Genomic DNA, 24,400 nt, shown 5'->3' with positions numbered 1-24,400 from the left:
TAACCTTCATCCATTCTTACACAGCTTGGTTGATTTGCCCTAGCAGTATCTTCCTTGATACGACACAAATTGTATCAGGTGTTGGTCAGCATGTCTTATTGCTCGCAGCCTGGCAGATTTATTATCAAGAGTTTTAGCAGTTTCTTTCTGTAAACAGTGTGTTCCTGAAGACATGTAAATAATTGATCAATCTATTATTCTCTTTTTTCTTTTTTTTTTCTCTCCTAACAGTACTCTCAACAACAACAACATCACGCGCATTCCCGTTACCAGTTTCAATCACATGCCCAAGATCAGGACTCTGTGAGTAATATCTTTGTATATTATAATAACAACAACAATAATAACTATAATAGGAATTATTACAATAATGATATTGATACTAATAACAACAATGATAATAATGGTGTAAGCCAACTCTTTGGATATCTGTTTTCTTGTGATACTCTTATTTCAGTCTCTTCCCGATGTGAGCAGTCCACCCTGCTCTCCTGAGGAGCCGGTGGCTGGAGCAGCCTGACCCTGGGAGGGCCATGGCGGGCAGGGCAGGATCTCCTGTCCCTCAGGGACACCCGACAGCAGGGGAAGCCTCAGACACCTCTGTGGGGACGGGGACAGCCGAGGCCAGGCTGGGACAGCGGGCAGCAGCTCAGACGGGCCCCCAACCACGCGGGGACCCCACGGCTTTGGGGGGCTGGGGCGGGGGCTGGGCTGCAAGCCCCGTCAGGGCTCTGTGGAAGTCCTGGGCCACCGCAGGGCTGGGACAGCCCGGGGAGCCCCTGGTGAGGCCAGGCAAGGTGGGGAAGACGGCTGGGGCCCCCAGGGCCCTGGCAGTGGTTGCACGGGGATTACCCAGGGTTAAGTATGACACAGTTTTATCAAGCTCTTGAAATTACCTGGAAACAAAACTGGCATTATTTTTTTTCCTGTGGAAAAATCCATAATGTGAAATGTGATCCAAGCTGGAATATCATCAAAACTGTGAAAACTGCTCAGATGGATCAAGTTATTTAATTTTGTTAATATCCTGTATTTAAATCCAGTTTCTTCTTTTCAAATTCAGAATACTAATTTCTGAAATAAGAAATTTTTTTAAGAACTTGAAAAAAGCTTCTTTTCCAGATACTTTCTGAAACAAAATGTCACTGATATTGATGTATTTTTTATAAAAGCTTCTCTTATGTCAAATCCATTTTTCTATAGCTGGGCATCATTACACTGGAAAAGCTCTGATCAACTTTGGTAGACCAAAAACAAAGACTGTGAAATTAGACTGTGTGCATTTGTATAATTTAGGCATAGCCTACCAAATACATTTTATTTAAATAAATTATTCCTTTGAATTCTTTTAGGGAGTATGCAACTTCAGGAGAAGTCATGTTTAAACAAAGTATCTCTGGGTTTTTTTCCTCAAAAATTTCAAACCCAAACAAGATGTATTTAGTCCTAAAAGCAAAGAAAGTGAAATAGTAGCTAGCCTGAAAATTTTCTGTGACACTGAAAAAATAAAATGCTTCAAGGATGCCACATACGTCTGTGTAAAATCATATTAAATAAGTTAGCAGAACTGAAGAAAAATGGCTCTTACTCATGTCAATCTATGTAAGATAACCTGTGATTTAGATTTACATTCTTCATTAATGGTGACATTCATGGATCTTAATGTAAGTAATTAAATGGATATTAGATGTTTGTCTTTTACAAGAGAAGGGATAAAGAAGATAAAGTGTGTAGGGTTAAGGTTCCTGGAGATTTGTCTTTTCTCATTCAGTCACAGTGGTCTAGAACATTTGCCTGGCTTCTTCAGATTAGTCAGTCTTGTCTGTTACCAGAGCTCAATGCCTTCTGTCATTTTCTTTTTAGTTTAATTTCAGAGATGGCTTTGTATATAGCTCCCTGGAGACTTACGCTGACTAATCCCCCTCTGCTGTAATTAAGGGGGGGGCAGGGGGGAAAAGGGAAGGAAGTCATAAATAGGATTTATAAAGGGAAGCTTTTATATTGAATTCTGAGAGCCACATTTTATAGAACATGAATGCTGAACCACTCTAAAAGGATTTGCTGGAAATTTAATTTAGGGTCTATGGCTAAAAGGGCACCTTTGCAAACTTGCGTTCGTATTCATTCACCTCATGTTCTGTAAAGGCAGTTTCATCAATATCAAGTGGCATGTTTCAGTCTCCAAAGACTGCCAAATAACATGCAGTACCCTTCTTAGCAGTTCAATATAAGAATAAAAAAAATTTACATAGACAGGTGGAAATACAGTAAAATGGTTTAGTTTTCTGTATTTCCTTCCATCTGTTTCAACAGATGCAGAAAAGTCATGAAAACAGCAATTAATATAAATACAGGAATCAAATAGCATTTCATAATTTCTTTTGCTGATTCTTCATATTAAAAATTCTTCCTCTATCTCCAAGTCATCCTAGCACTATTCACAATAAATAATTTATTAATTATAATTATTAACAAAAAAATTTGCATAGCTACATATTACACAGAATTTTCTGATTATCTTCTGTTCAGAATTTAGGCTAATACTGTTTTGATTTAACCAAGTTTTGCGTAAATGCATAGTAATACCCTAACAACTAACATACATCTGAGCACATGTAAAACTGATCAGTGATTGTTCACCTGTGTGAAATATTTATATAAAGGTATTATTTGGAGGAAAATGTTAATATTCTCTCTAGTTTCCTGAGCTTTGTTGCCCTTGATAACCTTTTCTCCTGCATTAATATACAACCTCAGTGAATAGTTTGCAAAAAGGGAGAAAGCTGTCTGAGGCGTGATGGCTGAGTAAGACCTACTATCTAATCTCTAGGTTGTTAATGCAAATTTAGTCCAAGTGGACCATGTTCATTATAGTTTGGTGACTCTGCTGTTTTCTTTAAAAATCATCATTAGTTTGTACACCTTCTCAAATAGCTTCATACTTGGACATGCTGGGGGGTTTTTTTGAGAAGCTCTTGTAGGGAATCTTTGGCCTGAATGTTGCTTAAGCAGGGCCAAGCCCTTTTTCCCATCCAGCTGAGGCTCAGTGCAGTGTGGATAGTGTTTTCCCGATGTGTCCCTTTTACACACTAGCAAGATCCATTAGCAGGACATTTGGGGCTGCCTGTGCCACAGCTGCATCTGCTGTGATAGTTCTGTAGATAATAAGCTTTTTCTTCATGGCTTTCAAAACAATCTTCTCATTTAAGAAGAAGAGAGAAGGAAAAATAAAGGAAAAATGAAAGAACAGAGAAGGAAAAATAAAAAGCATATTCAACTTGAACATGACATCTCAGGGGAAGGAAAGAAAAACAAAACAAAACAAACAAAAAAAAAACCCAATAAAAAAAAAAGACCAAAAAAACCCAAAACAACCCAAAACCAAAAAACCAAACAGGAAAAAAAGAAGTGCTACTAAGGTTTGAAGCACTTGAAGAATTCTTTAAAGAAATCAGTTCTGTGGTAACCTTTTTTATTTAACTGTCTTTTCTGTTGCTAAGTTTCATTGATCTTTTAGCCGTGATTGGAAGTGACAGGAATTAGTTTTTATTGATCTGCTTTCCTTTGCTTGAAACAGCTTTATTTATGTTAAAGCATGTCTCCCATACCTATTTACTTAATGGTAAGTGTCCTGTTGTCTCTACATGTATGAGTGACTGCTGAGAGAGGTAATTGCATAATTTCTTTTAATTTTTTTTTTTATTTAAGGGTAAACTGAAAGTGTACCAAGTCACTTCAGTGCTTTTCATGTTCATAGGGAATTGGTGTATGAAGTACTGTGAAAAGTCTTTTTGTGGCTATATTCACTGATATAATTATCAAAAATATATTCTAATAAGCTGCTTTGTTAAGCTTGATAGGCTCTCTAAAAAGAGTCTCCTCTCAAAAGCAAACTTAGAATATCCACGCAAAAAAACTTGAAGAAATGACAAGGTAGGGCTCTGCTGAGGCGGGCGAGCTGACAGGGGGGTGACAGTTTGCACTAGCAAAATGGGAAGACCCAGAAACCAGCTATATGAACCTAATGAGGAAATAACCCCAACTCACAGAACTGGAAAGTTGCCCCCTTTTGTGAAATTACTCCTGCTTGCCTACATCCATATGGGGGATGCAAGGAATGGCATGGGATGAGCTCCACTTCAGTTCCTGGAGAAAGATGATTTTGAGTGTCGTTGTTGACTGTTGTGGTGGAAAGGGATAATACATTGGGGATTTAAATGAAATGCTTACTGTCTTGAGTTAGAACAGTCTTATTTAGTGTGATTTCTGACTGGACATTTGTTCTCTTTTTGTTGTAAATGTATTTATTTGTTTTTTTCAAACAAAAAGTGTTACAGGCAGATTAATGGTTCATAATAACAAAACGTTTTACTAGCAATCTAACTTACTGCAGTGTCAGTTAAATAGTTTCATAATCCCTAAACACAAGATCTTCTCACCATTCTTCTAAAACAATTACGTTTTACAGTGCTCCCAGGAGACTAGCATCTTCCATCTCTACAGGATAAACTCCTAGTTCCAGATTTGTGGTCTTTTACTGTGACTGCCCACCCTAGACGTACAAATCTGGGGACTGTCAGCCCAGGCGCCACTGGTGACCTGCACTACTGCTGTGCAATATGAAGATCTCACAGATAGAAAGTTAATTTCTACGGTGAATGGACAAGGCTAAGTCTGTGCACACCAATTGTGTAGGGTTTTTAAAATGTAATGCCTGTAATATTAGTGAGTAATGCTTTTTCTAACCATTTCTGACAGGATTTTCAATCTGGTTTATCATTTCAGCTTCGTTAGAACACTGCAAATATATGACTTGTTACAAGGAATGAAATAATTAATATCCTGGGCTTTTGTTTTGACCTAAAGTTTGGTAGCTATTAAAATCACCACATTGCTTCCTGAACGCATCATCATTTTGCAGACTCCCCCCCGTGATGTGATAATGCTGCAGATCTCTAGTGCCAGGCATGAAGCAGGCTGGGAAGGGAGCTGTGTGGCTACATCTTCCATTACAAAGAATGGCCCTGGCATTGCTGTGAGGCATGACACTGTTGTAGACCCCTTCTTTGTTATGAGTTGAAAATTCCTGTCTAGAACCTGTGTACTTGCATTAAATTGCCACAGTAAAAAAGGCATTGATGAATTTGTACAGGCAACACAGGAACGTACAAGGTATCAATAGCCTCTGGTGTGTGAGGTCTCTTCCCCCACCCCCTAAGGAAAGAAAAGAGGGAAGAATCACCTATTACCTTGTGTTTCAGCCTAGTCCTTGTGCTTATACAAACCATCCTCTGAATTCCCTCAAAGATATCACATTTATGCAGTTATTTCTGATATGAAATCACAGGCAAAGTGATTACTGGGAGGGACCTTAAATTCTGCATGCTCTTTTGTGTAGAATGGCCAGCTCATGATTACCTGTAGGCAGGTCATTATTTAACTTTGTTCTTCCAAGACATTATAAATAATAACACTAATTTATATGTGGACATTTGTATATTACATGGCAATATAGACAGTTAAGACCTGACTCAGCTGTAACCAATAACCTGCAGTGATCCTACTGGAATGGCAGCGAAGAGCCAGGCAGACTTGTACTTCATTGTGTCTTACGTTTAAAACCCTACCGCTGACTTCAGGGTTGTTCTGCCTTTTGTAGGCGGCTTCACTCCAACTTCCTGCACTGCGACTGCCACCTGGCCTGGCTGTCTGACTGGCTGCGGCAGAGGCGTACCATCGGGCAGTTCACCTTCTGCTTGGCACCTGTGAACCTGCGGGGCTTTCTGGTGTCAGAGGTTCAGAAAAAGGACTTTGTCTGCTCTGGTAAGGATGCCAATTATTCATTTATTTATCAGTCAATATCTACCTATATTGATATTCACATAGAAACTATGGGTGGAAAATCACTATGTTGTGTTTAAGTGCCATTCTCTAGCAGTCCTGTTTGTTTTTATCATTGCTAAGCTGTATGGGAGTAGATCAAATAGTTAATTTTTTCAGCTTTATAAGAATTATTGGATTCCAGTTAACATATCAGTTCTCCAATTATTTTTTCTACTTTAGCATTGCCAATGATACCAGCATAAGAAATCAATTAAGTGTGGATAATTTGGTATTTCTCAAGGGAAGAGATCTATAGCTGACTGGAATACCAAAGAAAGGAAATAGAAAATGCTAATCTGACTCTGTTGAAAAATGATTGGGCTATAGAACATGAGGAGCAGATTTCATCCCAGGGACTGAAGCAGGATTCTTAAGGAGCCAGTGCACTTCGCTGTTCTACAGGTTTCCGCACTGATAAATGAGGCTGATGATACACGGCCAACTCACAAACTACGTGCCTATATATTGGGCCTATTCATCACGTCTCTGGAACTGCACTTTTGTGATAGAAATGCATTGCCTTAAAAGAAGAAGAAAGAAAGACTAAAAGAGAGAGAGAAAAATGGAAAAATTGGGGAAGGAAATCTCTGAAATAAAGGAAGAGATATGACATGGCAGGGTGCATGGTGTGGAAAAAAATAAGGATGAAATCAGACAGAAGCCTGGAGATAGTTTTGCAGGCCAAATGCTAAGTAACACAGGGAGCTTGTTACGAAGCCGATGAGAGTTCTAATCTTGATAGACTGTGAGTCTTGTGGTGTTGTGTCCTTATCTCTCACAGCCTGTGAGCCCTAAAGCTTTATCCTCATGGTACATGGGCTGACTGATGGAAACACAGTACAAGTGCTCATGGTAGAAATGTTTTTAGGAATGCCTTTTTTTCTGCAGTTTCACTTATATGTGTCAAAGAAAGAAAAAAAAAATGGAGTTAGAGAAGAAGGGTATGATCCCCTTAACTATACCATGGATGGTAAATTAATGCCCAGCCAGCCCTGCGTGTGTGCAGAAAATGTTATGGGCACATGGAAAATGAAGTTGTGCAGCAGTGATTTTTGTGACGTGATTTTCAGGAGTGCTGAGCAGCTTTTACGCAGTAGTGGAGATTTGATGATGCCCAGAATATCTGATAATTACATCAGAAGTTCAACTAAAAGTTTAGAAATCTGACAGTCTTGGGAGGGGAAAGATAAAATAAATGGATGAATGAATGAAGCTATTAGCAGAATCTAATTTTACCAAAGAGGCAACCGCAGTATTTTTTCTCATGAAATGAAGTTTCAGATGGGGCATGAGTTCAGCTATTTGGATTCATGATACAGTGAAGTGAGGGAAAAAGAGTTGTTTAAATCAGGACAGGAGATAATAATTGTTAAATGAGAAACATAATGTGGACAGTACTTATCTAATCAGAATTTTCTGTGCAGACTATGACTTCCAAAAAAGAAAAGGGTTTTAAACACTTGCCCGTTGTACCAAGAACATAGAACTCTCAAGTTTTTCCTGCATTTTTTTTTAAATAATAAAAATTAAAGGAAGGAAACTTTCAGTGAGACAGTCCCATCAACTGTATCTCCTAACCATCATTTTGGAAATGAAATACACTGAAAAAGAAATGTATTGAAGAGCTCATTTTAGTGTAGAATATAGCAGAGAACTCAGTGAGTGCTAGTTTGACAAAAAGCTACATGGACAGCTAGTTTAAAGAGGATATAGATCTTCTGTGCTCCTTATTACAGTTCTTGTTCCTGATTTTACAGCATAATTTGTTCATGTTTGACTATGAAGTCAAACCAGGACAGGAGGTGAATAGTGAACTGAACTTGTCCCTCTGCACAGGAATTTTATACGATTTAAGCTTAAATGAATCACTGTAACCAACCTCAAGCTGGCAGTGAAAGCTGCCTTTGCATTGTATTTATGAAGAGCTGAAATACAATGTAGTGAACTACTCAGTTTAAGTATAGGCTCAGCATTTCAAGCACTTGTGTTTTTATGGCAGTGGTAATATCATCACAGCAAAAGAAAACGCAGCTTTTCCTCCACTGTAAAATGGGCTTCTTTAGAACATTCCAGTTCAAAACTTGTGCTGTTGCATGCTTCAAAGGAGAAAGAATAGAATCAAATATTTTGGAGAAAGAAAAAAAATAAAATAATTTGGAGAAAGAAGAAAAACATCCTTGAAAAACTGACTTCTGGTTATTTTTTGAACCCTATGCAAGAATAGGGTTTTTTTCCTAATTTTATGACAAATGTTCCTTTCAAAACAAATTTCGAATGCTATATACCAAGGAATACCCTAAGTTGAAAAAGAAGAAGTGAAACACTGCTAGAGAGGTGCCATAACTGGACCCAAATTGCTTGATTCCTTGTGGACACTATGCTACCAGTTTTGCACAGTGTTGTTTATCTCTTTTTAGGTGCAGAGTCTCTCAAGGTAATGTTGCTGAAGTCAGACTTATGTGCAGATATATCTGTGTAAACTGAGTCATACTTAATGTCAACTGAGAGTCAGTCTTTCAAAAATGTTGTTCAGCTTGTGCACATAAATTATAAAAATGTTAATTGAAATGGCACTTGTGTGCAAATTATGAGCAGTGGAAAAGCAATTCCAGGTTTCACTTGTTCATGCCCATGAGCATTTGGCTCAGAACTGTAGGTGAACTTGTAGGGTTAAATAGTGTGTAGTTGCCTGGAGAGAGGTTTTCAAATATCGTCTAGTTGCATTTGTGCATTTGTGGAAAGGCATTAATAGAACTGAGCCGAGTTGGGACTAGAGGGCCCCTCACCGCTGGGGGAGAGTGCTGAGAACTGCTGGCAGTCCTGTCACCCACCAGAGCCTTCTGGACAGCTTCTTCAGGAAGCTGTCCTCTCCTCATAGGAGAGTCTCTCCTCCAGAGCCACCCCTGACAGGGCAGCCTTCCTGGACCTTTGCCTTGAAGCCACCTGTTCCCAAAGAAATCTCCAAACAGACATTTATTTCCTCCTGCACAGCTGCTTATTGAGCTCTGGGATGTTTGGTGAGATAGTCTCCTACAAGACAGTATGTTGCAGAAGGGGGAATTGTGTGGCACCAGAGGATGAGTGCCCCTGTTGATGTGCTGCACATAGGTGCGTTTCTCCTCTCTCCACTATGACCTTACAATTCACTGCTACATTGCTGTGACAAGAGAAAACAGTATACTAAGCAAAGAGTTCTTGTCAGTTGAAACACTATGTGCACTCTGATCCTTGGGAACTGTTTTATATTCCCGTAGCTAGCAGGGAAGCATCTGGGGGTGCTGACTAACGCTCGGTACCTCTTAGAGCCTTCCAGTCTTTGCTTGGATCAGACCCAGATTCCTTCCATGTTCAGATGTTTCACTGTTGAATTGGCTTCTCTAACTCTGTCTGTCTCAAACACGTAGACTCTCTCTCTCTCTGCCTATTTGTCTCTCTTGTCCTCCTCTGACCTCCTTAGGAGAGTAATTTTATTTCATTTTCCTCTCATGTAAGTTTTATTATGGCTCTTTGATTTTTCTTCTACTTTTTCTTATTGAAGTTGAAATTAATTTACATATTGATCAGTTAAGTCATAATGTGTTTTCTCACCTGTGTTAGTGTGGCTGTAAACCTTTGCAAACTGATGCAGTGGGTTCATGAAGTTATACCATCAGTAGCACATTGGTCTTTTCAGTGTTCTGTGCAGGGCCCACCGAGTGACCCTATTTGGATTTTTTTACGATTATATGAATCATTCTGGGTTTCCTAAGGATATACATGAGAAAATATATATGCATCTGAACTGCGTGTTAGAATAAAGCAGAAGCATTCAGGAGCATTGTGTCTTGTAGTGTGATGTGTAGCATACTTCAGCTGCTGCTGTTCTCTGCTAGCTGCTGTCAGAACAGCTCAAACGTCATCAGTTCTCAACTGGCTGCTTGCAGAGGAGATGATCTGGTAGGTAAGCAGGCAGAGACAGTGAGTTGATTGCACCGGGTGGTGGAAGGAAGTTGATTTTTCTCTTTTTCTGTTGCTGCCCATTTAAAGGTGCGGGTTGATACAGATTTGTTACAGTTTTGGCCAGTAGCTTGAGGTATTCTTCAGTGGACAGCATTTACAATGGAGTATAAAGATTGAATGAAATTTCTTAGAATAGACCAGACACTTACAGAGCAGATAGTTAATGAATTCATGGTTTTTTTCATGTAAGTCGCACCAGATTCTAAAACCTGACATTAATTTGGAGCTGATTTGTCCTGTATGCCTTGCAATATGAAATTTAGCAAAGTTTAAATGTAAAATATGTGATTTTTAATTACCTTCCTAAGATAGTTTTCTTAAATAATTAAACAAGCATTGTAGAGAGAGAAGCTGGATCCATAAATCATTTTTTTTTTTCATTAGAAAGCATTTTCTCTGATTCTTGATCTTTCATTCCCATTTGGAGAATCTACAAGAATCTCATGAAAATCAAGATATATAATTTGGATAAAATAAGTTAAAATTCAGTCTGAAATTGATGTAAGAAATCACTAGCAGAGCCAAGTGTCTAGTGATTTCTGGCTAAATAAACTGATACTGATTTTAAGAAAATAGTTCATCGTCTCAAATCTCGGTTGAAGACCTAGAGTTTCTGATTCATACGCTGCTACTGCAGCTGAGGTATAATAAAGAGGAATATATGCTAGCTTCCTGCTGCTTAATGCAGACTGGAAGCCGTAATGAGGAAGCAGATTTGTTTGTTTAGGTGAGGTCAAATGATCTTAAAACATAGCTGTTACTCTGTCCCAGACCACAAAACTCAGTGAATTGTCTTGTTCCATTTTTTTCCTAATAACTTCATAGCATATTATTGAGGAGACAACCAACAATGAGTAATGAATAAAATAGCACTCCTCAAGCTCAGTTTCTTAATGAGAACATTCAGAAGATACCAAAGGAAAAGTGTGCAGGGAGAGGAACTCCCCCCAGTCTGCTGCTATTTAAAAGACTGTGCAATAGTGTATTTGCATAACTAGCAGCAGGTCTGCTGCTTTCAACATGGGACAAGGAGGTGCTGCCAGCACAGAAGATTGGTGCTCCCTGGAAACTAAAGAGCAGGGATGACTATTTGCTAATGATGCAGATTTTGATAGTGCTGGGGGGTAGCAATTGCTCCTGAGGGAGCAGGGCAGTTTCTCTCCATGCAGTCCATTCCTGTTCATGCAGAGAAGGGCTGCTACTGGCCCTCAGTTTTAATGGTCACAGGAAGCTGGGTAGCTGAAGTGGGAGGAGCAGACGGAGGAGGAGGCCTTTTTCTCTGTGTGGGTGAATGGTCACTTTCTGCTGTGCGGGATGCCCTCATTCTGCAGCTGTGTTATTGCTTTTAGAAGTGAGCTTAACCATTTCATCTAACTTTGACCTCTTTCCAAAAGAGTGACCTGTGAGTCATTCTAGACAAATAATATTTTCTCACTGTTGAGTAGGTTCATGCTTTTTGTGGCTGTCAAGAGACCCAACAACTCCTCTTACAATGGAGTCTGTGCAGGACATTCAGTGTTGTATGACTTAAAAGCCTTTTGGTAAAAATTGTGCTTTCAGTTTGGTCTTAGAATTTTTTTGTTGAACTCTGATAGAATTTTTACTTCCTGTTATAATTTGCTACCACAAATTTAATACTGACATCTCATGTAAAGAAACATTTAAATACTGTGTATTTGTTACTTGCTCCTCAAATGACTCCTCCTATAGGACATTTGGAGAGACAGTAATCGCTGTTTATCGGAGTTTAGTTTTCTGTTTCTATTAAGTGTCTTAATACAAATGTAAATTTACTCCAGCACTAGCAGTTATGTTGTTTTCTCCTGTAAGAATGTACTTGAATTGCTTCATATGTAAGTTGCCACATAAGGTGTTTTCATTTGGGGGACCATCTTGCAAATCCAAGGGATAAATATGTATTTACTCAAGCACCGCCAAAGCTGAAAATTGGCTTTAAATTACAACAAACTTAGTTTTAATGTCCAAAAATGATGTCTTACCTTTTTTAGTATAATTACCTTTTTTCTGGAATTCGCTTTTCCCCAGAGCAGTATGTGTAGCTCTTTAATGCTTATTTAATGATGGCAGGTTGGGGTATAATTATCCAGCCACTGAGCTTTTGAACTTTTGCTGTAAGAAAAATAACATAATTGGGGTTTATGTTAATGTCCAAAACCAGTGGCTTGTTTTATTACTAGTAGGTTGGTAGTATTTTGGTATGCAGTGGATGCGCGTCATGGTGGTCTGTGCTGCCACAGATGGGTACCACAGCCTGGTTCTGAGCTAGTGCGCCCAGAGCAGCGGTGTTCAACGCGAAGAAACAGGGCTGACTCAGAGTATGTGGCTGACCCTTTGTATGGAATCTGCAGACTTTTTCTGTTTGATTCGTGTATGTAACTGGCAACACGTTTATGGATCCTTGTACCAGCTACTAGGAAGAAAATTAACTCTATCCCAGATGCAACTAGGACAACACTCAATAAGAGTAATTAAAAAAAAGCATAGAGCTGCTTATAAAATGACTGCAGAATTCCATAAATGAATAGGTGGCAAATACAAAGTTGCGTACAGTCAATATCAGATTCATATAAATGTTTACTGCCAGTGAAATTTAGTGATGTAGGTGCATTACAGCCATGGTGGGCTGCCCATGACTGCCAGACACCCAGCTGCTCTCACTCACCCTCCTCAACAGGACTAGGGAGAAGGTCAGGCCTGTTCCAGAGCCTCTCCCCGCTCCTTGGTCTCTGACTTTGCTGCTCCCAGGGCTGTTCCTCACACTTTTTTCTTCACTCCTCACTGCTTGGCACCGCTTCACCCTTTCTGAAACACACTTTCACAGAGGCAGCACCAGCTTCACTGAGGGCCGCAGGGCTGCTGTGGAACTGGCCAGAATTGGCGGGAACTGGCTGTGGCCTGCAGCAGGGCCGCTGTGGAACCGGTGGGATCCAGCTTTGCCCTGCAGCAGGGCCGCTGTGGAACCGGTGGGAACCGGCTGTGCCTGGCACGGGGCAGGACCTGCCTCTCCTCACAGAGGCCCCTGTTGCCCCTCTGCACCAGCAGTCCGTACCCAAACTGAAAGTATCTCCTGACTTGTTGAATTAATTCCTTGTATTTGTAGGCAAATGTGATTAGATCAGAAGAGCCATAAGAATTTTATTCTGTAAGTTCCAGATACCATAAAGAGCTTGGATATACCAGAGGTCTCTTGCAAAAGACCAAAGGCAGCAACCTCAGGCTGTCCCAGGAGAAAGACAAGGAAGGTCACTATTGCCTTGCATTCCTTAGCGTGTTCCAAATGCCAAAGAATTTGGTCCAAGGAACTCTGTGGAAGCTCTGGGAAGGGTGCAGCGCCTCACATCAGTCCTTGCCTGCTCATCTGGACAAAAGTGCTTCCTCACTGCAGATCTGGCCATTGAGTGAGCTCCTGACCAGGCCGGAGCCCATGGGGGTCCTTATCAGTAGAAATGTCGCATTCTGACAGGCGTCACCTGCGTAGCTGTGTCAGTCTGTGATGCTGCTGACTGCAGTGAATCCCATCTTCCTCCTCCTCCTAAGGACACCACCTTTTGTACTGAGGCAGGTCAAGTCCTGTGTTGGCTGCAGCAGGAGGCAGGCACACTTTAAAAACAACAAAGTGAATTGTGTTTAAAAAGCCCTTTTCCAATACCAGCAAATCAATCCCCAGGGACTCAAAGCATAATCTTAAACTATTTTTATCCCTTTTGTAACTTTATTAAACTTCATCATAAAACAGGTGAGGTTCCTTAATGGATAATTTGTTTAGACGGCCATTCCACAACTATACTTCTTTCATAGGCTTACAATTGATCATGGCCATGATCTATCATTTAACCTTGTACAGGTGGCATCCTTTCACTTAAATAATTTATCTTCCTCTTCATTTTTAAGCTTGAATATATTTATAAGTCACTATTATTTCTGGACCTATTTTTAAATGTCACTTCATATGGCACCTTCTAGACTGCTGTTACCAATTGTGGAATTGGTGTTAACAAGATGCCATTTGAACTGCAGAAGAACATCTTTCAAGACTTATCTGGCAACATTATATTTTTTTTAGTCTTTAGCCTGTTTTGGAAGAACAAATAGTATACAAACCCCAAGAACCAAATACATGCTGACAGCCTTCCTTGTGGTGCAGTGGTCAGAAAGTTAAATTCTGCCTGCTTTTAGGAAGTAATCCATGTGTTGACAAGGCTGGAGAAAGACCTTCAAAGAAAGGCTCAGACTGGGCCCAGGCCATAGGAGACATTCAAACTCTTAACTTTTCAATCCCTCCTATGGAAGACGTAGCTGGAATAAATTTCCTGAGAGGAAACCAACTTTGTCATAGTTTTGAAAGGACTTAAGTTGTATCAAAGATTCTGTTTTATTAATCCTTCAGAAGAACAAATCTACCTATTAAGCCTCAGTTGTTATAGGTGAGCCTGCTTCTTTGTTCTGTTTGCTTCCATTTTGTTTAGAAGTATCCCATACAATTTTTGTACTATTATTGTTAATTAAATAATTCTAATTTTAGTGCTTTAGGATAAGACAATGTGAAGTAAGGTCTGATTTTCAATGGTGTTACTTTACTGATATTTTTTGACACATGTAACATATTTTTTTGTAGAATATAGTAGGCTTCATTCATTATGCCAGACCTTCCTTTCACTGCAGTTGGCTATTTCCTTTTTTATTCCTCAATATTTGTTTGTAAGCCCATTGGTGTTGGCTTTGCCTACAGAGCAGTTGTGCTCGTATGCCATGAATTTTTATCAGATAAATTTACTGTTTGGGAATGTTCAGCAAAACAGTGAACTTGAACCAAATAATGAATATTCATGACTAGCTAATTTTTTTGTACCATGAACTTGATGGTATTAACTTCATCAGCCAGGGGCTGAAGTCACCAATCATAAATACTTACTGCTGTGTTCAGCAAAAAGCTGTTGAACAACTATAGATGGAAATATTTACAAAAAACATTTGCTGCACATTCCTGTAGAATAAACATATTTGTACAAATTTTTCTCCATCAATGGAATATTTGCCATCAACAAGGGATGCTAACTTTGCAGATAGTTGTGATTGACTTGCCCGTACATACCTCTCTGCAGGACTGTACACACTCAAGTGTATTCTAATACTGGGATGCAAACACCATTCAAGAGCAATGTATCTGCTTTTGGTGTCTTTTTGAGACTGAGTTTAGTGGAAACTGTAGTTCATGTAGTAGTAATTGGTTTCATGTGTCCCAGCGTTGTAAGAAGTTCCAATGGGTTATTTAATTGAACCACAAAAGCTCATAATATATCCACAGATATGCAATACTTGTAGTGTTTTGTTTATTGATCAATAATTTCATGTCTGCTACACTTAAAATGGTTCAAAGCCACCACAGATTTTGAACTGGTAAATTCTGTCAGATTTATCTTAAAAACCATTAATAATTTGCACAAATAACTAACATTTTCCTGGTGGAAAAGGCCTGTAAAGCAATTGGAAATTGGATAGGTAAGGAGGTAATAAAGCACACTACTTAGTATGCTGTAATTGGGTGTCAATGCAAATGAGATTATTTAGTTTATTTAGTCATTGCAAAATTTATTTTAAATGCCTGTGAGATTTGAACTGTTCAATTATACACCATAACCATTCTATCCTAATTGTAATATCAGCCTATTTGCTGTTCTTAAAAGGCTAGAGGCCAATGAGATGCTTATTTGAAAAAAATGCTTAATTTCTCTTTAAACTGCTGGGTCCTAAGTATCTCCCCAGTCTCCTCTGTCACTCTAACCCATAGTCTGACACTGTAAAATAAAGTGGTGCAGGCCAATGTCAGGCCATATATTAACTACCATAATCACTGAGGCTGTCATTCCATCACATCAGGAACAAAAAGTGTAGTAATTTTGGTTAATCGTATTCCTATCCTAGCTTCCATGTTTTGTTAGTGTTGGTTTTTTAATAGCCAAATGTGTAATTGATTTGATGATTTTTTCTCTTAGAGAAAAATATAATTAACACGGTGAACTAGTGCTGCTGTGTAACAGAAAGTCTGAAATGACAAGATGACAGATAGTAAGAACTTCAGAAGAGAAAGAATATAAATGCAGCTGGCTTGTCTATGGCCATTTCCTTTTGTTGCATCCACGCTGAGGAGTTTACTGCACTTGTGAAAGATACAAATGGGAATCTGAAATATTTTTGCTTTTCCTGTGTCTTTTCTTTTGAAGAAGTATTGGCAGTAAAAGGAAAATTAATTTTTAGATGTCAGATATTCTTCTTTAGAGGCTGTATAGCCTTGGGGTCTTTGATCTATCTGTATGCTTATACTCTGCATACCTACAAAAATCATACCCAAATTTTAGGTTTAAAGACCTTTAAATTCCATAGCCTCCTTAGTCTTGTCTTCTTGACCAGTCCTTTCTTCACCAGCTCTCCACAACTATACAAACAATAAACTGATTAAGTGCTTTTGGATTTTTTTGTGCTTTAACACTATAGATCTGCTATGGAGCTAACAGTGGATCCTCATTTAATTGAAGCAGTTAAATCAAAATCAGATTTGAAATTCTGTTTATAGCATTATTCAAGAAAACTTTACCTTAACAGATGACTGTTTGTGTAAGAGATGATGGAATATATGCTAGATGCCTGTTGAGTGTCCATGTGTAATACAGTATTTTGTTCTTTGCAAAGGCAAAACATAACCAAAAACATTTGTTAATAATGACAGCAATTTATGGACAGCGTTTTTATTTCATTAAATTTTTCAGAAATCCACAGGACAGACCTGCTTTTGCTCATTAAGAGGAAAGAATTGCACCAAATATAGATGCCTGTATTCAGCATGGAATCAGAAGTATTATTACTCTTAAGCACAAAATGTCAGTCAAAAGTGGCAGAAACTATTATTAGAGTGCTCTGCAACACTGCATCGTACAAGATGTGGAGGTGATGAACTGGGTTCCACTGAATCACCTACTGCTGATTTAGATGCAGTAGAGTCAGGAACAGCCTCTTAAAACTCCAACTGGCAATATGTTTTTTGATGCTGTGCCCTAATGAAAAGGGAGTGTACTACTGCTTCTCTAACCCACAGTGATATGTTGTAGTGTTACAACTGTGCAAAATGGAATTTCCCCTCATACAAAGCTTTCTCAGAAAGCACATCAGACATGTGATGATAAAGGGTGCGTGGAAGATTTGACCTTGCTACCAACTTTCTTTTTGCCTCCCAGGGAGCAAGGATTGCTCTGAAGTGTTTCTTCCCAGTTTGATAGTTTCTCCTTATCCCTAAGAGCTTGCAATAGCCCGTTTGCACTTCCCTCATTCTTCATTTTGTTTTGGGACTTGCACCACAGGGTGGGCAGACAAAGAGAAAATTTAAAACACTTGTGATCAGGTTGTAAGAACAAACCTCTTGTTCTTATGCAAACAACAGAGGCCTGTCTCATTTTGAGGAAATATAAACTACTTTTGGAAGTAATAAAGTTAAAATCTTACAGAAACTCTGTGAAAGGCAGAGCTGGCAATGCTGTTGGTGGTATGCAGCAGAGTTCCATTAGTTTTGAAGGAATTCTATTAATTCGCAATGATGGTATGTCTGCCCTGCATTTCTGTAGTCAGAAGACAGACCCAAGAGAGCTGCTTGTCCTACCTGTTACACATGTACATGTTTAAACAGTGAAGTTGTGGTGGTGTTGTTCAAATAGCTGCAACTTAAATACTGTATTACACACCTGGGTTTATATGTAAACTATGTCAAGACAATGTCTAATAAGATTTTGAAACTGGAACAAGTCAAAGTTCAAGTTGCCTGTTAAATATGGGTTTGATTTTTTGGGCCATATGTGTTAGGATTTAGAAGTTAAATACATTATTGGACTATCTTTTACAGTAGATTTTTACCAATTTGATTCCATGTAGGGTGAAGCTGCTCTAATACTGAAACCAGCTCTGTGTTGAGATAAAAGTCTGTTGCTGGTAAACTCCTTATCTGCAGCTGCCATAGAAGTTGGAAAGTGGGCTATAAATAAGTGTATTTTATCAATGAGAAAGGATCATTAAGATCATCTCATGATGAAAGCAGCTTCCCACACTCATAAAGAATGAATTTGACTTCTACCCATGCCATAGATGTCCTGTGAGATCCATTTTTTTCCAAGATGGTCACTACCTCAGAAAATACTAATTTTGGATGCCTGAATGGGGGTTGCAAGGTCTAGTCTACCAAAATACAGTCACTTACAGCTCTGATTGTCATCAAAAAAAGCTATATTTAAAACATACAGTGCTATGAAAGCCATATTTTTCTCCTGCTGTCCTGACAGAAAGTCAGGTGATGACCCAATAAAAAAAAATAAAATTCAAACCCAATACTTTAATTTGGCAACATTTTGTACCCAGTTGAAATGGTGTTCTTATACTGAAACTCAACAGCATACTTTAATATTAGGCAGCTCTGTCATCCCTGGCTACAAAATAATATTTCAAAGGGATGACCACCTGTATGAACTAAGGGAAAATCAGACAAACAGAAGCAAATTCACATTAGAATTCAATACCTTTCTAATGAAAGGCATGATTTTGTACTAATTGTCTTTTGCTTTCCAGGAGGGTGCCTTTGCAAGTGTAAAGTCAGCCTGTAGAAGTTTTCAGCTGACATCTTTTCAAACTGTATCTGCCTTTCAAAATAATGATAGAGGTGCCACTGAATGTCTTTCTGATGTTGACTTTTCATTGCTGTTTACAAGTCCTTAAAAATGTGTAGGCTTGCCATACAAGTTGAAGTTGTGCAAAGTTAAGGGTTACACCAGGGATATGTAGACATAAATCAAGAGAGAAAATTCATAAGAATGTTGCATTTTTATAAAATTTTAATTGCCATAATGATACTGGATTGCAAATTCGTGCAAGCAAATATTTTTGAACTTTTGTTCACCTGCAGTTATAATTTATGGAAGTATGAATCATGGGTCTTTTTCCAAGACAAACCCCAAGAATGCACAGATTTGTGTATAGGTTTCCGTGTTTTCACGTGTATTTGTGATTTGGCAATTAGGATGTTTTAATTTTTCCAACAAAAAAACCAAATATGTTTTGGAATTATAATCTACTGAAGTCTAGAAAGACACCAGTTCTTCCTGTTTCTATTAAGATTTTGTCGCTTCTTACCAACACAAGCCTTCACATTCAGCCTTGTGTATCTGGTCAGAAAGATACTTGAGGTTTCTTGTGTTATATGTACTTTAGAAATATGACTCACCATAAATAAGTCAGTAACTGCTACATCTTGATAACCTCAATTAGTGTAGCAAAACCATTTTTCCTGTGTCTAAGTGTATGTATATATCAAAATTTTAAACGTAAGAATCATAACCATTTGAGCAAAATTGACATAATTGCTACATTTTCAAAAAAACTTAATGACAATTAAACTTAAATTTAATGGATTGACTAGAACGTATATAGAGCAATGTCATCATGCTAAACCATTGCTCTGTAAGTAGTTTATTGTCTTTCACAGGAATTACTAGATTAAGCAAGGATTTGGAGGTTTGAATTCACATTTTTCTGAATTCTTCATGTGTTTCCATTAACATTGTCTTATATTGAAAAAAACTAGCTTTATATTTCAAGTCTTTATGCCATAACAGGTTACCTCATTTCAAAAACATAAGTCATCACTAATGACAGTCTTCTCTCAGTATGGAAGAATACTCAAGGAATGTTTGTGTTAAAGATAAGTTTTGGAAATACTATTTGATCTTAAGGCTTATTTTTAAAACTTTGAATAAATTGATATGGTTGATCATGGAGGGGACCAAAGAAGCATTCACAAGAGAAAGAGATTGATAGAGTCGAGACTGAGCAAGAATAAGAACACAATAATCTTTTGCACTTTTTCTCTGCAGTTGATTTGTAGCACATTAGATTCACTGAATCCAAATAAATTATTACTTAATATAGTAAAAGGATCTGTAAAACTCAGAGGCTGATGTATTTTGTTGTTAAAATCTCAGGTGCTCATTTTTCAAAACTAACACTTAATGTTTTCATTATGTCTCAGGTTCCCAGTCTGAACCTCCATCATGCAGTGCCAGTTCCATCACTTGCCCATCTGCCTGCACCTGCAGCAACAATGTAGTGGATTGTCGAGGAAGGGGCTTAACAGAAATTCCAGCTAACCTACCAGAGGACATCTGGGAAATGTAAGTGCCAATGTTATGCACCATTCTTTTCCATGTGTGTCCATTTTTACTCCATGTCATAGCCTCCTGTATGGAAGAAAGGCACATTTTGAAAACTGTTCTGAGCAATTGTCAGGTATATTGTAGTTGTCCTCCACTTTAGTTCTTTTGATTTAAGGGTTCAAAGGTTCAAACCATTCTTTAATGTAAATTAAGATGTTGTTTGAAGTCCCTACCGCAAAGCAAGATGACGTTCTTGGTGTATTATGTTCAGATTGTGTTTACATGTCACAAAACTGGGATTACAGTTCCACAGCCAGAAAAAGGAAATACACAGGTTTGGGTTTTGGCGTTTATTTTGTTGTTGTTGTTGTTTAGTTGAATTGTTTAGGTTTTAGTTGGTGAATTCCCCAAGAGATGGAGGGATTTCTTGTTAGCTTGGTAGGATGCATTTGTAATGAACAGAAGTACGACATCAGGACACATTGTCCCTGCTGATTTTACCTTCTGTCTCTTGCACATTTTATTATATTCTTTAAAACTTTTTAAGTTTTTTGTGTTGTGAGATCAGATGGTGATTTTATAGACTGGTTTGTAATTCCTTTAGGAACTGAATCTATTTTTGTGGTCATGACTTCATACTACTGTAGTCCTGAAATAATGTTACATTAAAAAAAAGTTGCTTTTGGTTAGTCCATAGGGAATGACGATCACTTCTTTCCCTGTTTAGGTGCTTGTCATACAGAGGTTACTGAGATCCAGCCAGCTATTATAGTCTACATAGTGTGGATTCAAGTATCTGTATAGCAACTGGACTCATTCAGCTTCTTGTTGCTATAGAAATACGGCTACATAGCAAAATTGAGTAGGATAAAGCTTGAGTTGAATTGCTCATATGTAGCCTGGCCCACTGTGATGTGCCAGGAGTGTGACGATTACGGCCAGTGAAGATGATGTGCAATGTTGTTTGCTGGTGATCTGATCTACACCGCCATTCTTATAAGTCACTTTATCAGTTGCTTTTATAATTTAAGAATCAACTCAAATTTGTTTGGATTGCTACCTCAGCACAACAGTTTAGGGGTGGCTTGCACTTGATTGTGCATCTTCACAGAAAAAAAATTATTAGAAATGAAAAAAACCAAAGAATAAACAACGTCTTAAAATTAACATTATTTAGAATGTATGTAGAGCATGTAAAAATGTTTACAGGAAATACAAACTCTTATGCAAGCTGTTCTGAATGCCCATTACCTGCTTGCTTACTTTCTGACAAAGTTAAGAATGTATCGCTTGGGTTCATTTCTGGTATATTGTGGCACACAAAATATGCATGTCATACTTGTTTTTCTGTGCCTGAAAGTCAGTTAAAGTTATCCTGAAAATATAGATTGTGTTTGGCATACTATGAATATTCAGTGTTTAGTTCTGTGTCAGATTCTGTCAGATGGAGTACAAGTTTTCAAGAGTGGCTGAAATGGTTCAATAATAAGATGCAGAAGATAAAATTGTGCCAGACCTGCTCAGAAATTAGAGTTGGGCTAGGAGAATTGTAAAATTTTATTTTGTAGCATTGAAGATGCTAGCAAAAATCAAATTATCTTTGTGGCTCCATGCCAGAGTCACACAGAGAGCAGTATCTGCAGGAAGACTGAGATTGGTGTGCTACAGCATCCCCCTGGCAGCTGTGCACCTCAGTGTGAGAAAGCAAGTGAAACTGTTCACCTTTAGTGTGGTTATAATAGCATCGAGTATCCAAGTCCTGTCTCCTTTTTGGTTGCTGTAGCCCACAAATCTAGTCCCTGTAACTTGTGGTAAAAGCAACTTAGAACTCTCCTTAGGAGAGCAAAAAGTGAAGGAAGGCTTGGAGAACCTTTAAGTTAGATAATGACGTAGCGAATCCAGATGCATCTAATGTTTTAAGAAACTTTCATAACCTGGAGGTTATAAACCTTCTAGATCCATAGAACACATACAAAGCTCTTAGCTCACTATTTAATGATTTAGATCTGTCAGACGTCTTGCATTTTAGGCAGTACTTATTTGAGTCTTTGTCTGTAGATAAACCTCTTACATCACTCTAATCCTACACATATGCTTTGCAATTCAGAGGCACCTCACATGGAAGTAGTTCTGCAGAACTTCAGAGTGTAACCCTCATCAAAATATTTATCGCTCACTTTCTGTGGATCAATCCTGTGAAGACTTCATTTTTATGGAATAGATATATATATAAAAATAAATAGAAGAACTTCTATCAATTTACGATGAGGGTGGTGAAACACTGGCACAGGATGCCCAGACAGGTTGTGGATGCCCCATCCCTGGAAACATTCCAGGTCAGATTGGATGTGGCTTTGAGCAACCTGCTTTAGTTGACGATATCCCTGCTCATTGCAGGGTGGTTGGACTAGATGACCTTTAAGGTCCCTTCTAACCCAAACTTTCCAATGATTCCATGATTCTATCAGATTAAGTCTTAGCAAGTGACATCACTTACATACATTTTTTCCTACTGGTAAAATGGTATTTACATTTGGTAAAAGTACTAGTAAAAAAGAACGGTTAACCTTATACACAAGGGTGAAGTAATACATATTCTCATATAAAGTAAAGGATATAGTCACATAGCAAATTGTTTCTGGAAAGATGGAAGAAGCTGCCACGGTGTTTTCCTGGAAAATTCCGGGCATAAATTCTTTTGACCAAAATAGCCATTCTGGTTTATGCAGAAGTCTGTCATACTGCTCAGAAATTCAGTTTGTTTGAGGCTGCTCTCAGCTTATTCAATATAAAAGCCATCCAGAGGTCTGGTTCCATCTACACATCGAATGACTGTCTTTTGATTTTATATGATAGGCAGAGTAATACTCTTTTGCTGTAGTGTTATAGCAATGGGACCAAGTAAATTCTCTTTCCGTGCTGCAACCCATATCCCTTGCTCTCACACAGCAGTACTGTTGGGGTTTTTCCCTTGGGATTTATCCCCCATGACTGACGTTTATTCAGACCCCTGATACAAAATGTGGCTATGTATTGGTGCTGCCTGAACACTTCTTTCTGGACTCTGTAATCCTATGATATGATCCTTGTAATCTTTCGGAGGTCTGACTCTTACTAGAAATGATGTTCCTCCTATGGAATATAGGGTACCGACAAACTATGTGACTAGGTTGCTATGACATAGAATCCTGAAGGATATTACTTGAAATGGTGTATTTTTCATTCAGCTGTTTCTGTCTAGCATTGTAAATAATCATTCTGCTAAAATACATTTCCCCCATAGGCTATAGTCCATTCATAATATTTATATGATAGTATTAAAATGCTGTGCCTTCCTCAGTTCCTTTTGGGGCACTTCCAAATTCCTTTGCTTGGTTATTAGTTGCATTCAGATACAGCTTTCTAGTTCTTGTCTTTCCCCTTAACTCAGTATTTCTTTGTAAGCCAAATTGTATCTAGTAAGAACCCTTGACTGACAAACTGTTCAACAAAAATGAAACACACAACTGTTACTCTAACACGGTTATTAAAGGTGACCTACATTTCACTCTGTGTTTTGGTATTAATTAAAGATCTTTTACCCAGCCTTCCTGCGTTTCTTCATTAACATGGGTAGGCAGAACCTTCTCTGACAAAGCTGCCAACAAGTCCTAAATTTGTTTTTGATGATAAAAACCTATCACAAAACAGGCAACTCGCTTGTCATGGAACATAAACCAAGTATCATATGATGCTAATTTTCCCTTTCTGCTGACCTCCTCCACATGTGAGTTAGAAGTCTGTTGTGTTACTTTATGACACCTCTCCCTGAGGTGCATCATCCTGAAGGCCCTCACTGCAAGAATGTTTTATTATTAAATAAAGAAATTTAGGAAAACTTGAAATCCATATCTCAGCCTTGCTTTTTCATAATTTCATAAAATAGGTAGCTAGAATTTACACATGCAATTCATGTTTTTTTATAAAGCCTCTTGTTCAGGGGGAAGCTGACATCAGCAGCCAAATTGACTGAGGAAAAACGAGTTACAAGAAATTGAAGCTGAGGAATACAGACTGTGTATTGAATATTATAAAAGATTCTCTGCTTGTAAAGTGGTTCTCTTGTGTTTTTCAGAGGAGGAATGATAGTGTTTGTTATAGAGAAACACATGAGAATAAGCACAGAAAAGTTTTGCATGAATACTTGAATGAAAACAAAACTCATTAAGCACCTGGAGGCATTTGCTGAAAAAGAAATGCCAAAACAAATATGGCTTGATGGTTTACTGGTAAATGAACAATATAGTCATTTCACTACATTGGAATGGTATCTA

The 24,400-nt window shown here is 38.3% G+C and overlaps 1 protein-coding gene across 1 annotated transcript in view; it reads left to right on the top strand.

Annotated features, from left to right (window-relative positions):
• SLIT3 (slit guidance ligand 3) overlaps positions 1–24,400 on the top strand; it is a 531,438-nt gene that overhangs the window by 320,406 nt on the left and 186,632 nt on the right. The window contains exons 8-10 of the mRNA XM_037398361.1: positions 232–303; positions 5,660–5,823; positions 19,964–20,105. Of these exons, the coding sequence (XP_037254258.1) occupies positions 232–303; positions 5,660–5,823; positions 19,964–20,105 (378 nt within the window). The remainder of the gene's footprint in view (positions 1–231; positions 304–5,659; positions 5,824–19,963; positions 20,106–24,400) is intronic.

The sequence above is a fragment of the Falco rusticolus genome, chromosome 8 (assembly GCF_015220075.1).
Source record: "Falco rusticolus isolate bFalRus1 chromosome 8, bFalRus1.pri, whole genome shotgun sequence".
NCBI lineage: Eukaryota > Metazoa > Chordata > Aves > Falconiformes > Falconidae > Falco > Falco rusticolus.
This window is presented reverse-complemented; position numbering and strand designations above follow the sequence as displayed.